The 14,435-nt window shown below is 38.5% G+C and overlaps 1 protein-coding gene across 13 annotated transcripts in view; it reads left to right on the plus strand.

Moving 5' to 3' along the window:
* ARHGEF7 (Rho guanine nucleotide exchange factor 7) overlaps nt 1-14,435 on the plus strand; it is a 95,498-nt gene that overhangs the window by 40,025 nt on the left and 41,038 nt on the right. For 12 of the 13 annotated variants that reach the window (XM_085535289.1, XM_085535309.1, XM_085535375.1 and 9 more), the window contains 3 exons: nt 3,684-3,772; nt 9,467-9,561; nt 9,858-9,953. In XM_085535289.1, coding sequence (XP_085391415.1) covers nt 3,684-3,772; nt 9,467-9,561; nt 9,858-9,953 — 280 coding nt within the window. The remainder of the gene's footprint in view (nt 1-3,683; nt 3,773-9,466; nt 9,562-9,857; nt 9,954-14,435) is intronic. The other variant, XM_085535349.1, reaches the window with a different exon arrangement.

Raw genomic sequence — 14,435 nt, forward strand, 5'->3', positions numbered from 1 at the left:
GTACAGTTCTTGCCAGTTCTTGCAACCCTTCCTGATACTTGATTTCTAGGGCCAAAATGAACTGCTTCCAGGTTTAAACTTCTCACCAACAGTGAAGTACTCTGCTAAGATCTTCATTTCCTTGTGCTCTGTAGGCATGTTCCCTATGCTATCTCCAACTACTGCAAGGCTATTTGCATTCCTGGAGCACACTGCTCTGATTCCCTTCTCTGGAAGGGAATATGTGCTTATTTATAATAGTGCTAGCACAGTATGCTGGCTGATACGTGTATGATCCTTGTAATGAATGGTTGTAGAAAAGATAATGTGATTTTTTTCAACAAAGCGCAGCATTCAGTCTTCTCATGCTAAATGACAACTTGGTAAACTTTGAGGAAGTAAATTTGATTAGGATAGGAAAGGATTTTTAGCTCTGTGCAGTTTTCACTTTTCGAACTCCAACATCTTATCCTTTTTAGTGTTCTTTGATCGCTAGTCATGAATCTTTTAAAATGGCAGGACTTACTTTCATGCTGCTGTAACGCTGCACATGACAGAGGGTGAAAGATTCACACTGTGGAAGTTTATTAGAAATTTGACAGTGTGCCCTTACTAAGCTTTTTCGTTGCGCAGCAGCAGGAGGGAATGTGTGAAGACTTAGGTGGAGCCTTGTGTCTTATACTGCTGGTCCTGTCTTGCTCAGGAGAAAGATTAGGAGATTTAGAGAGCTGCGGGTTTCCTTCTGATGAAAGAGTGGTGTTTAGCCAGAACACAAAGTACTTCACTTGGCAACTGTCATTAGCCAGTCAGTTTTATAAGAGAATTCACATGGTAGCTTTCTGGGTTCTATCACTGTAACCCATTTAATGGCATCATTATGCAAACAGGAATATAGCTTTGAAAAATGACATTTGATGTCACAAATATTTTTCTAATTCTTCAAAGAAATTAATGTCTTATTAGTGTCTAGCCTCTCTTCTGTTCTGCTGTCTTGACAGTTAATGTTGGTAGCAGGCCCAGTACAAATTAATGTTAATAGTTCTTCTGTCGTGGGAAAAGTCAGTAGGGAAAAGCAAAGTGCATCTGGTGTTCCCATCCTGTGGTGTGTGAGGACTGGACAAATACATTTTCAGCTTAGTGAAAAAAAGAACAAGAATGCTGGTTTTCCTCACCCCATCCAGGCATACTTGGAAGGTTATTTTCTTTTGTCGAGCGGTATTCTACAGGCAAAAACTGAATAGAGTAATACTTGAGTGAGTGCTTGTTTGGTTTGAATTTGGTCATGTGCTGTCCATACTGCATTTTCAGTACTAATATAATGGGTTTACGTTGGGACTAAAAGGAGTGTAGGCAGAAGGAAAGAATCTCTTGTATGGGGAAGCCTGGTTAGGACACAGTTGAGAAGTTACAGTTTTCAGTGCTTTGAGAAGCAGCACTTAGGTGCTGGAATGGGTTAGACGCTAGGGTTTGGCTAGTGTTACTGAAACCTTTGTATTTCATGACTTGAAGACCTTTATACGTTCCCAGTATGTTGGATATGGGGCACACCTGCTTGAAATATTTATTGGATTATGCTGCATGTTTGTGAAAGTACCCTGATATTCTCTGATGAAGGGTAACAGACAGTTACTTTTGTTTATGCTGAGAAAGTGGTATCTTATGTGCAAGATCAGGATTTTCTTCTCTGTAACACACTATGTAATAGAGCTAATTGCAGCAAGACTTTTATTCCTCCTTGTGAAGCAAGGCAATGCTTAGAGGCAGGATACCAGACGTGACAGATGAACTGATCTACTGTGCCTAATTCTGTTTCTACAATGGAAACAGCCTTTGTGTTCTACAAGCTGAATGTTGATTATGGCTGTTCAGGCAAAAGGATTCTAATGCGTGATTCTTTTTTTGTGTCTTGTCTTTAAGCCTGAATATAATCTTGTGTGTGGATAACTGAGTCAGTTGAACAGCTGGTAACATGAATTACTGCTTATTTCAGCAAAATTTTCCTATCTTCAGCGGCTTAGGAGGAGAATAATGATGGGGAAGAGATGTATTTTTACACCATTTAAGATGACAGAGTAGCCACTATTCTGTGACCAGTCAGTTTGCTCCAGAATAGCAAGGGTCAGACGTCTGTATTGTGACATAGTTCAGTAACAAGTACTTACCTTTCCCCTTGAGCGTATCAGTTTCATCAGCTCTTCCTTTTGTGTTCTTTGGCAAGTGGAAAACCTTCAGGTTTTTAGTGAACCTGATAGTCACTATAAATTGTAGAATCAGCTGGGAGCTCCCACAGAGAATGAAAATAAATCACATGTACAAATGACACTTTCATCATTCAGTACAATGAAGCAAGTTGCAGTTGTCCCATAAATGAGCAGCATTCTTATTTATGTATTTATGCAGTAGCTGTATATAGAGTGTTAACTTAGACGTTTCTTTTGCATAGACTGTGTGATCACAAATCTGCTTGGGTTTTTGGGTGGCAGTAGCTCTGTCATTTGAAATTATTTGATTGCATAGCAGAGCACCTAGTGAGGGCATCAGTATTCCCAGCTGCACTGCTTGGAGCTAATGGGATTTTGTGCTCTGTTTCAGCTTACAGCTGACTTGAGGTGGGGGTTCTTTACTGAGAGGGTTCGTATATCATCTCAGGATATGGTACAGAAAAATGTTTTTGCCCATGTTTGGTAGCTCAGAGACCATGCTGTATTTTTAGAATAGCTTCTCTGAGAAGAATTCCAATGCAGCTCAGAGGAAAACCCCCTTCAAGATGCCATGAGTGCCCCTGGGGACTGAGTGGCCTGCTGGCTAACCCCTCTGGCTAGCCGGCATAGCCAGGAGATGGAGGATGGCCTGCAGGCTGCATGCTTGAGGGGGCTGCTGGGTGACCTACAAGAGCACTGAGTCACTGCACCCTGGGCACAGGCCCATGGAGGCTGGTGCCTTATGGACCAATTCTGCTGATGATGTTGCCTCCCTGGCCAGCTTTTCTGGCATGGTGTTTCCCCATAGCTGTCGTATAATGTAACTGACTCGGGTTTTTCTTGTGAAGGCAGCTCTGGGTCTGAGACTTACATAATTTATTCTTAATGGCCATGTGGTATCAAGCTGACTAGAGTCAAATTATACACGTTCAAAATGTTTTTGAAACAGAAACTTGCTTTTAAAATCAAGGTAAGACTTTGAGTAGGTGTGCTGTGATGATGCTTTTTTGTATTGTTTAGGTAAATAAGATTTGAAGTGCTTATCTGAAGTTTGCATGTTTAGGCAAGCCTGCTTATGTTATACAAACCAAAGCACCGCTGTGTCATGACAAACACCTCAGAGCATCTACACTTGCTGCTGAGCTAAGTCAAACGTGGGAGATCAAAATGAGGTGCTATAAATTTTAACTTGTGTTTGTGTTTTGTTTGCCTTCAATGAGATTAGCATTACATTTATTATGACCAATTTTGATTTCTTACCAATAATTCCTAGCATAATAAGTATGAACTTAGCGAATTATTAGCATTATTATATTATATTATAATATAAATAATGCTTTTATTAGCATTATTATATTATATTATATAGAATTATTAGCATTATAAGTATGAACTTAGCGAAGCATTATTTTTCCATGTTACTGTTTTGAAGTGGTTTGTTTGACCTCTAGTGTTAAGCTATGAAATTGCACCCCATTGACTCAAAAATACCTTTCATTTCAGAAAAGCCGGTCTCCCCCAAATCAGGTACACTGAAGAGTCCACCTAAAGGCTTTGATACATCTGCAATCAACAAAAGCTATTACAATGTGGTGAGTGAACCTTTTACCTCCCCGTGAACTTTTTATATACAGTAGGACCTCATTTAATTAAATGCTCTTATTGCTGCAAAGAAGTTAACAGTCTCCAGTCTCGTCAGAGTCCTAGTGTTGGAACTGAATAGGAATTTTAGTGAGTTCTCAGACAAACGAGATCATTTCAGTTTAATGAAATATCATGCATATGGGTTCCAAGCATGATTCAAAATTATGGTCTAAAGTAAGTGAATAATATTCATTACTGTAGTGTATTATGCTCATTTTACTTGCTTGGCTAGTTAATTTCATTTCTCTCACCTTAATATGCAGTCACTCTTCTCCAGACACCATAAACTAATGAAATTCTGATGTATGAAAATGATTAAGAGTATTTTATTCTTTTGTTGAACAAGGCATTAAACATCTGCAGTGATTTACCTTCTTTATATTCATGGTTATAAACCGACTTGGATATGAACTTCCAGAACCTCTCCCTTACAACTGACGAATTGATTTCATGGCAGAATTTGCGTAATTAGAGAACGTGGATTGCCTTTAATACGCACCCAGGGGTTCTTTAGTCTAGTATTCATATTTCTTTAGTAGATATGCATAAGAAACACGTGAAATTTAATCTTTAAGCCTGATGTAACCATTTTGTGAAACCTGTGTTTATTAACAGGAGATACTTTGGGAAGCAAAAACAGTATGATGCTTTTTGTTAACCACTGCTCCCTGCTGGTGTAAGAAGAAAGCACAAGCGTTCTTTTTCTCTGGTTTTCTTTTCATCTTATTTGTCAGGGTTAGCAGGACTGTAAACATAATTTCATGCTTTCATCTTTTGTGATTCTGGCATGGATAACATGGAAAACAGAGCAGCTTTACAGATCGGCCCCTAGTTGAAAATATTGAGGCACCCTCCCGCACCTCCCCACTTACTTGCATGATAATCAACATGATAAAGTGATAAGTAGTGACGCTGGTAACATCACACTCTCAGAATCAGGCTGTTTTTCACCTTGATCAGGTGCATCTACCTTGATGGATTTGTCTTATGTGATAAGTTTCCTTCTGTTTTGACTGCTAGCTTTTTATTAACTAATGAGGTTCTATCATGTCCTTGAGATGAAAAATGACTTATCCATAATAAGATAGGTAGTAAATTAAAGGATTGTCCCTAGAGTATTGTTCTTAAGTCTGTCTGCAGTGAATTGGAGCATTGTAGAAAATACCACCAATTTTTAATCTCATCATCTTATTATTTTTGTTTAAAGAATAAGAGGCTATGCTATAGCATGTACTTTGTTTCCAAGAGGTAAGACTTCATTGCTGCTCTTGAAACTTAAATTAGGATAATTTAAACCTAAATTAGGATAGCTGGCATCATAGAATCATAGAAATTATCCAGGTTGGAAAAGACCTTGAAGATCATCAAGTCCAACCGCAGCCTAACCAGTACCCTAACTCTAACAGCCCTACACTAAATCATATCCCTGAGTACCACATCAAATTAGGATAGCTGGCATGTATGCTTTCTTGAAAAATTTGGAGCGCTTACTGTGGCAATATAACCAAAATAATTATTTTAAGTAATTAGTATGTAGTGATATTTATAGGTAGATGAATATTCAAACAGTTTAAACTGCAAATTGAGGTTTTGTTTTGTTTTGCTGCGTAAGCTGCAACTCCTGCTTTTTATAACTGGTCATTGTTACAGATGTGGCTCTTCCCTGTGATAAGCATTTCATCATCAACCTGCATGGAACCCATACTACGGGTCAAAAAAGAGTAGCTCCTAATAAACTGGTGATGAAAGAACATAGCCTGAGTTAGAGTAAGCATTAAAAGCTCTGTTGCTGTTGCTTGACAGCCAAATGTGTTCTGGTACTGACGTGCTGGGATTCCTTGCTACTGTTGAGTTGTGACTGTGTTCTTCCATACATACTGAGACCCTGTAAGCCTCACGATTATTTGTTGCTGTCTTTCCTAGGGAAGGATTTGTGGTGCAGGTTGCAGCTGTGAGTGTGTTGGTCAGCCTGAGGAAAAGAATCAAAGGACAATTCAGAGGAAACTCAGGAAGTAGTAGGAGAGGTTTTGCTAATCTCCCCTTATGGGAAAGCAACTGCATGGGCTTAGGAAAGTGCTTAAAATGAAGATGAGATTCCTTTCACTGCTTTCTTCTGTTCTTCATCTCCATGTAAACATGTTTATGGATTTGCAGAGCTCCAGCTGAAGTTTGTAACACAGATCAGGATGATCTCTGTGCTTTATTAGCTGTGCCTTGCACTTGGTGTTGCTTGAAAGTGTGGGATACATTTCGTTTACTGTTACACTTTGCTTAGCTGGAGACTGGGTTAGTGGAGTGGCTGTGCTGCAGCATCTTCTCCATTAAATGGTACAAGTCTGAGCAGGGCGTAATATGAACCAGACTCGTTGGAAGCGTTTCAGACTTGACCGTGTAGAAGTAGTTCAGTAGCCTGCTGCTGAAGAAGTGGTCATATTATTGCATGTTATTCCCTGAGGACAGAATGAGTTGTGTGTTATTTCTTTTGTACCAGTTCCTTGAGAATTTAAAACTTGGTATCCCACATGAATTTGTCTTGCCTTAGAGGATAATTGTGTGGAGTCTAAACAGCCTTTCTAAAAGCTGGTAAAGAAATGGATGGCATTCTCTATAGTATGAATATTTTGATAAGTGATTGGAAAACAACTGTGCTGTTTGTGGCCCTGCTTTCCAAGCTGGAGCAAGTGTTTGTGTTTATCGAAGTTCATGAATGTTTGCGAGGGCTCTGGAGATAGTGGGATACTTTAATGGTGCTTTACACTGCTCCTCTTGAGACCTCTTTTAGGGAGTAGAGTCTGAGTTTCATGATCCAGGAACATTAGATGCTGACTGCTTTTGCTGAACATGTGATACTCCACTTGAATGCTTTACTGCTTGCATAAAATGAGAATGTGCTGCAGGATCATGCCCAAGTGTAGCTATGAAATCTGCCTTTTCTCCCTCTGTTGGAAGGCGATCATCTTTGTGTAGGTCATTTAAATCCATTTTTGGGTGGTAACTTTCCCCTTAGGGAGATGACTGGGGTTTTGTGTGACAGAATTGTTAACCAAGCTTGAATTTTCCATGCCTTGTGATTGAGAGAGCTTGTGTTCTGTGAGCTCAGTTTTCTGTGCCTGCCATTCATCAGTGTTACGGATTGTAAAAGCTGCCACTTCAATGCTGCTCTTTTGGTACCCAGACTTATCTGTGCAAATGTTGTGGTGGAGCTGTGGAAACAAGGTCTTCGAGGTCTCATGGGGTCTTGCAGCAGCCAGAACACGCGGAAAACAGGAAAGGGAAGAAAGGTGATTATCAGAGCTGACGGGTGAGATGTGGACATGAGGAATGTAAAGGTGCTCTGGTGCCAGAATGCAGAATTACAATATGGAGCACTTAGTGCTTCAAAGCACAGGAGAGGATTTTATCTTTATTGCTTCATCATGAGGTTGGTAAGTCAAGCTGGAAGGATGCAGAAATTCGCAGAGTGGATGTTTTAGAGCAATGTGAGCGAGATTGTCCTCTTTAAAAACATATTCAATTAAAACAACATTGTATGGAATGGAAAAAAGGGAAATAGGTTGATTGAATTTTAAGAGGTGTTTAAAGCTGTGTTTATTTCTGAGCTATTGTGCTGTGTAATACAAAGCAGTATAAGGGTATCTGCTTCAAGACCTGTGAAAAGTACTGTTTTATTTAGATTTATTTTTTCTTTTTTTTTTTTTCCAATTAACATGTATCTCTGATGCTTTTACTTCTTAAGTTCCCCCCACCCCCCTTTTTTTTTCCCCTCTCACCTCATCTTCTTCATCTTTTTCCTCCAACTACTTCTACGTATTCCAAGGAAAACCCTCAAATAAAAATCCCAGTAAGCACAGGAAAATAATTGAGCTGTTAGACATGAAACTAGTTTTATTTCAGTTATTTCAGCCTTCTCAGAAAGCTATTTATAGCAAAGGGTGGAAAATATTCTGAAAAAAATGGAGCATGGTCCTCCAGTATCTCTAGCAAACTTGTTGGTCTTTTTCTCTTTTCATTCATTCTGATAACGTTCAGTGCTTCATCAGGATGCTGCGTTTTTATCCTTGGCTTTGTCTCTTTTTTCCAACTGATGACTTTAGCTGGAAGATTTTTGTTGGAAAGGCTGTATTTGAAAACACTGATCTTGCATTTGGTTTTGAACCATATGGATCATTAGTGTTCTATGCTCTCATGTTAACAGCTGATTTCTTTTGTATTGTTTCTGTTAGAAAGCAGGATTTAGTTTATGATCAATGGAAATGTATTTATCTTCTTGTTTTGCCACATAGATCAGAGAAGACTTACGAAGATTTTTAGTTTTTTGTAAATAATTTTTGCTCCTGCGTTGTATTTCATTCTGTAGATTCCTGTTTAATAGCTGCAGCTTTCCTTGTGACATTCTTCTGTCATCACGTTTAGCAGAGAATGGAGACATTTTAATCTTCAGCTCAGGATTCAGATTTCCAACAAAAGAATGAACTCAAAAGTGGTCTCTCTCTTTCTCCAAATGAATAGAACCATTCAAGGAATAAGCAGAATCAATGACACCAATGAAAGGAACAGTGAATTCTTCATTGACATACTGAACTATTTAAAGTTATTTCATCAGGTTTGCATTTAGGAATGAATGGCTTTTTTTATTTCTCTAAGAAAGAGTATTGACTACAACACTGAATAATGCCCTCAATTACAGTCGTTACTATAAATGCTGAAATGAGATATTACTGTAGGCCCAGCAAATATGGCATGAAGCAAAAAAGAGGAGGTTTGTGATGTGACTTATGAGCAATAATTTGCAAAAAGTTTTCAAAGCTTACTGTGTTTTATGAATGGCATTTAATTCTTAGGAATCTCCTGCTAGATCACTCGCTTTTTGAAGGCAGAAAATAACTTGTCTGCTAGAAGTACTGTAGATTTTGACATGGTTCTCTTAAAGCAGGCTACTTAAAATGGCCCATTAAAATGCTTTCTTGCACATGATTGGGAGTATTCAAGTTGTTTGATTTATATTCATCCAAAAAGTGAATAGTGTATATTCTAATTTTTTTTTAAAAAATTTCCCTGTGGTATTTTACTGCACTCTTGATGGAAGGTTGAGAGTCCTCATTTAAAAAAGATTATTGCAGTGATACTAATCATATTGCAAAGTAAAGTCATCAGTTATTTGATATTTATAAATCTGACCTTTTAGCTAGAGCAGCGTATCTGAATAAGTGAACCCTTGGCTAGTAAGAGAAGTTGTTGTGTTGTAACTCAGACTGAGGAAGCAACGTCGCTGTTTGTTTCTCTTAAAACTTCTAATGTGCTTTGCCATTTTCTGAACTGTGACCATTTGGAAGCGCACAGGAGGAATAATTACTCCTGGCTCTGGAAGGACACTCTCTCTTTATAGTAAAAGTTAGTTAGCATCATGTAATTATTGTTATCACTTCTGCTGTGTGGCTGAAGGGTAGCTTGTGTGGTTGTGTTTTTTCTCTTTCAGTTCTGTAAGTGTATAGTACTTAATGCTTTTCTGCTGATGCTGGAAGTCTTAATATAGGAAAGTTCTTCTAAATTTTCCCGGTGCTGAATAATTTTTAATGTTTTAAGACTGGTATTAGTTTGAATGTTTTTGAAAAATACCCATCAGCCATTGTTATTTATTGTAGGTGCTACAAAATATATTAGAAACAGAAAATGAATATTCTAAGGAGCTACAGACAATGCTTTCAAACTACCTGCGACCATTACAAGCCAGTGAAAAGTATGTGAGTTTGTTTTAGCTTTTAAAATAAGGCTGCAGATCTCTTGGGTATTGGGGAGGGTTTATATCATCAAAACTTCAGTTCTAGTGCTAATGTGCATTTTCATGTGTGGACTGAAATCTGTGAGGCAGGGGTTTCTCTCTCAAGTTCCTGTCTTCTTGCTTTCTGACTTGGACAGGTTGATTCTGGCTCTTGATCGAAGTAAGCATGTTTTTTTTAATATTCTAGGTTTTCTTAAAGAATAAATAGTCAATAACTACCCATGTAAACACGTTTTGTTTTACCTTGGCAACAGGTTGAGCTCGACCAACACTTCATACTTAATGGGAAATCTGGAAGAAATAAGTTCTTTCCAGCAGATGCTTGTACAGTCTTTAGAAGAATGCACCAAGTAAGTACTTTGTATACCAGATGGTGTAGAATTCTAACAAGCGCATGTTTTGTTACTTAACTTATGGTGTAAGTTAATATTTGAAATGAAATTTTGTACCTCTCATTGTAATAGTATAATAATTCCTTGCTTGTACCAATAAATATTGGCTCCAGGATGCAAATGCAGGGATGGGAATTTTGAAATAGTTAGGAAACAATTTGTAAATTACCATAATGCAATTATACGCTAGAAAGGAGGTGATTAAAAGCATTGTGGTTTTTTTGTAATTGTGAAGGCAGGTTTATTTTAGGTCTTTTCTTAAGAGTGTAAGAGAATGAAGGTAGCTTACGCTGTGGTGGAACAGTGGAGGCGAGGGGGGAAGTGAGTTGGATGAAGGACTCCATGAAAAGAATTTTGGTCATTATGTTTTTGTCCCAGTCAGTGGGTAGTCATCAACGTGTGCTGGAAGATACATTTAGAATAGGCAGAAAAAAAAAAAAAAAAATCTGAAAAAAAAAAAAAATCACTCTCAATGCTTGTACTATATTATCTAAGAATCATTTAGAGTAAAGGAAAAGTGTCATGAAGAATGGAAACAGCTCTCTTCATTCCATAGGCTAAGGTGAATTGCTTTTGTAGGGAAGATGTAAGAAAGAACAACATTACGTTTGTATTTTCCCTACGGTTTTCTGCTGTTGAAACTCCACAGAAAGTGTAGTTCCTGTTCATAATCTTGCTTGAGTCCTTTTTCTCACTTGTGTTCTGGTTTTGTCTGACCACACGATGAGCTTCTGTGACTACTAATCCAAATTTGCTAGTTTCCTGCCAAATTAGTCATTTAAATTGCTACTAAAGGCTGAGACACATTTTAGTCTGTGCAGGGGAAATACTGGAAGCACTTGGCTGCGAGTAGGAGTGAATGTCTTGGATGCAGGAGAAAATACCTATTTTGGCAGCACTAATTGTACTCCGTGTATTTTGTTTTGACTTCTTTCTTCTCTGTTCCTCTAAGCTGATCTGTGTTGAGAGGAAGCTTTGTCAAAGTGTAAGCTGTGTCTCCTCTAGACATTCATTTCTGTCTGGGCATGTTGCTGACTTTGGATCTCATGTCCTCTTGCCATCTGGCTTCTCTCCCGTTAGTCTTTCTCTAGACAGTGTGCATTGGAGAGAATGGAAAGGAGCTAATGCTTTAGCAGTGGAAGGGAGATGTTCTCAAAATAATCTTCCTTCCATGCTGCGTTTGAGTAAGAAGGGTATTCTTTTTGACAAGTTGAACTCAAACACATCGCTGACCAAATCACAAACCCTGAGGGTGACTGTCCACGTGCTTAGAGAGTTGTCTTTTCTCTTGTCATTTCACTTTCTATTGCTGAATTCTTTTTTTACTATTATTTTGCTTCTATAAATACAAGTTAAGAAAATGAACAGATTGTCATCTTCCAAACCTTTTGATTAAACTGCTTTTAAGGAAGACACTGCTTTCAAATAGTAATGCTAGCTCCATTTTAAATTGATATGTAGATTGATGTGATACCGTGCTTTATTTTTGAGCTTAAAGCAGTGTTTTAGAATTCTTCCCATGATTTAAATTGCATTAGCACGCTCTTTCATAATGTCCTTTGTTTTTCTTCTCGGTAAGTGAAATGTTGCCGTGTAATAAATTAGGAAACATAATGGATCGTAGTAGGTGGGCAGAGGAAGTGATGCTTCAGGATTACTGGAGGGTTACTACAAAATGTTTTTAATTATTTTCTTTTTATAAATAGGCTGGTAGTGCCAAGTTATATTTTCAGTTCAATTTTCATCATAGCATATCAACTTGAGCATCCAACTTCCTCCTGTTTTGAATCTAATCCATCATCCTTCTTGTAATGTAGAAGAAAGCTTGCCCTGCTGCCCTGTTTTTTGTCATTTTGCCATGTTTTTTTGGCTGGTAAACCTGTTCTCTAAACTCCCAGGCTGAAAATAGATTTATCATTTTATTTTGTTTTTTTGGCAGGGAGCTTACAGTGCCATCATTCAGGCACTTCAAGTTGCAGCATCCGGTGTGTTGCTCTGTTTATTGCTTTATCTTAAATTTGTCAGAGTGACCAAACACAGATGTTCTGCCACTTGTGGTGTTGCCAGCCAAGACAGCACAACAAATTCTTGCTCTTGTGGTTGTGAGTTGAATGTTAGTTTAGATCTGAACTCTGCTTGCATCTATTTGTTGTTTTAGTTCTCTCTAATAAATCCTTGAACACGGATGCTTTTTCTCTTTTTGCCTGCACCTTGTTGACTTCTTCTGATCTTTGTATTGTTAAGCATTAGTTGCTTTCACAGCACTTCATGCTGTAGTGGTTTGTGGGGGGTTTTTTTGGTGTTTTTTGGGGGAGAGATGTATTTGGATACAATCCGATTTTGATCGTGTGCTCCACTTCCCTCCTTCTGCCATGCTCAATTTTTCAAACCTAAAAGCTCTGCTGGTGCACTGCTGAAGGTTTGTCCTCTTTGAACTTGTCCAGGTTGGCTTCACTGCAGTACAATTGCGGTGCTCCTGTGGACTGCACCATCTGTTGCAGTCTTAGGAGTTTTTCTGTCTGGCTGCCTGAATGCTAGGTACTGTACAGCAGATGCTTTGGGGTTACCTCTGTCTATGCAGTTTCCTTTTATTGTTTAGCAAACAAAAACAGTGTATTAAGTGAATCTAATTAGCATTGAGTGGAATCTTCTGACTGATGGCTTCTATTCAAGTGTGCTTAGTTTTGATGGATGTCAGAGTTCAGTAATGGCCCAGGCAGTGGTGCTGCTGGAGTCTTCAGCTTACCAAAGAGGATTTATGATGGTAAAACAGAGTAAGAGTACTTCAGTCTCTTGAAGAATGGAGTGGTCCAGTGTTCTAGAGTCCTTTTCAGGTCTGTGATCCAGTACCCAAATCTGAGGAGTGTCTCAATTTAGTTATCTGGGCTGATCCAAGTGATCTCTACTGCTGCAGTGCTGCTCTTTAGGTGTTTTTGGAGCAAGTGGTTGATCAGATATCTCCTGCTCAAAAAAACTTGTCTGTTCACCTGGGAGTACAAGCTGTCAGTCTGTGGCTGCAGTTCTCAGGGCAGGTTGTCAGGTGATGTCAAGATGTGCCACAGTGCTTATGTATTATTATCTTCTCTGTAGCAAACTGAAGGCCCAGGTGGCTTTTAGGCAGCAACATACTTATCGTTGTGTACAGTCACAGCCATGGCTTGGTTTTGCCTTCTGTTTCCCTCACATTCTCATTCTTGCTCATCATGGCTACGTTTCTCATCTTGTTCTAAGTGAACTTAATATTCTGGGATGGCCCTGGAATGGAATGGATATTAAAAACAGAGGATAGGGTAGAGGGGAAGGGTCTAGCTGTGAGCAAGAGAATGAAACACCCATTAGTCTTGGGTTACAGAGAAGCAGAATTGTTTCTGAGTGTCTCTCTGTCACATAAGTTAAAGGCTCATTCTGGTATCTCCTCTTGGTTACCATGTCTATCAATTAATAAGACTATCCATGTTAAGTGAACACGAACAGGTTACCTTCTGCTTGTGTGAAGCAAACATTCAACTTCACTGATGTTAGAGAAGTAAGACAAATATGTAATGAAATGTATGACACTGAAGAAAGCACCAAAAAGCAGATTGATAGATGATAAGTTGAATAGTGTCTCAATTTGTGAAAATAATAGCTTGGAAGACTGGAAGTTCTTCCTTAGTTCAGCAGCCCTGTTCACGTCATCTCCCCAGGCTGTGCGGTAGTGTTCTTTTCACAAACTGCCCCTTTGAAGCTATTAGCTGCCTTCATCACATAATAATCTTTGCAGACCTTCACTTGATTTTAGTTTTGCAATTGTAACAAATGCAGTTACCATTGATGCTCAAAGCCTTTCAAAGAGGTGGGAAGATGGGCAGGAAATTTCTTATGGAAGGAGATGGAGAGGAATAGAAAGTGCTGCCCAGGTAATTCACAGAATTGTGAGGATTGGAAGGAAACTCAGGAGCTGATCTAGTCCAACCCGCTGCTAAAACAGGCTCCCTAAATTCCTTAATATGATTCTGTAGTGTTGCTATTTCTCCTTTGGCTGCCAGTCAAGCTTTAGTCCAGTTATGATCACTGATCTTGAAAAATAACCATGACTGAGCAACAAAGTTGTCTTCTTTCTTACTGCATTCAAATTATTTTGTGATAGGAACCCATTTTAAATCTGGGGAACAGAGCTGGTATCTATCAGATATAACAACAAAAAACACTAATTACTCAGTAATTTAAATGCTGTACAGGCTTTGTTAGTGTATTTTAATCCTGTAAATGAAATTAAACCTGTCTTTGGCTATCATATAAGTTAAGTTTTCTTCATTCTTTAAATACATCCGTGTACACGTGTGTGCCTGTATTGTGTATATTTTTATACTTGCAATTCCTTTTTAATTGAGGTATGAAATGAGAGAATATTTAGATGCTGGCATCAGAATAAATTATAAAACTATGCTCTTTATTGAA

Source organism: Coturnix japonica, chromosome 1, assembly GCF_054131305.1.
Source record: "Coturnix japonica strain WE chromosome 1, WE-NBRP24, whole genome shotgun sequence".
Lineage (NCBI taxonomy): Eukaryota > Metazoa > Chordata > Aves > Galliformes > Phasianidae > Coturnix > Coturnix japonica.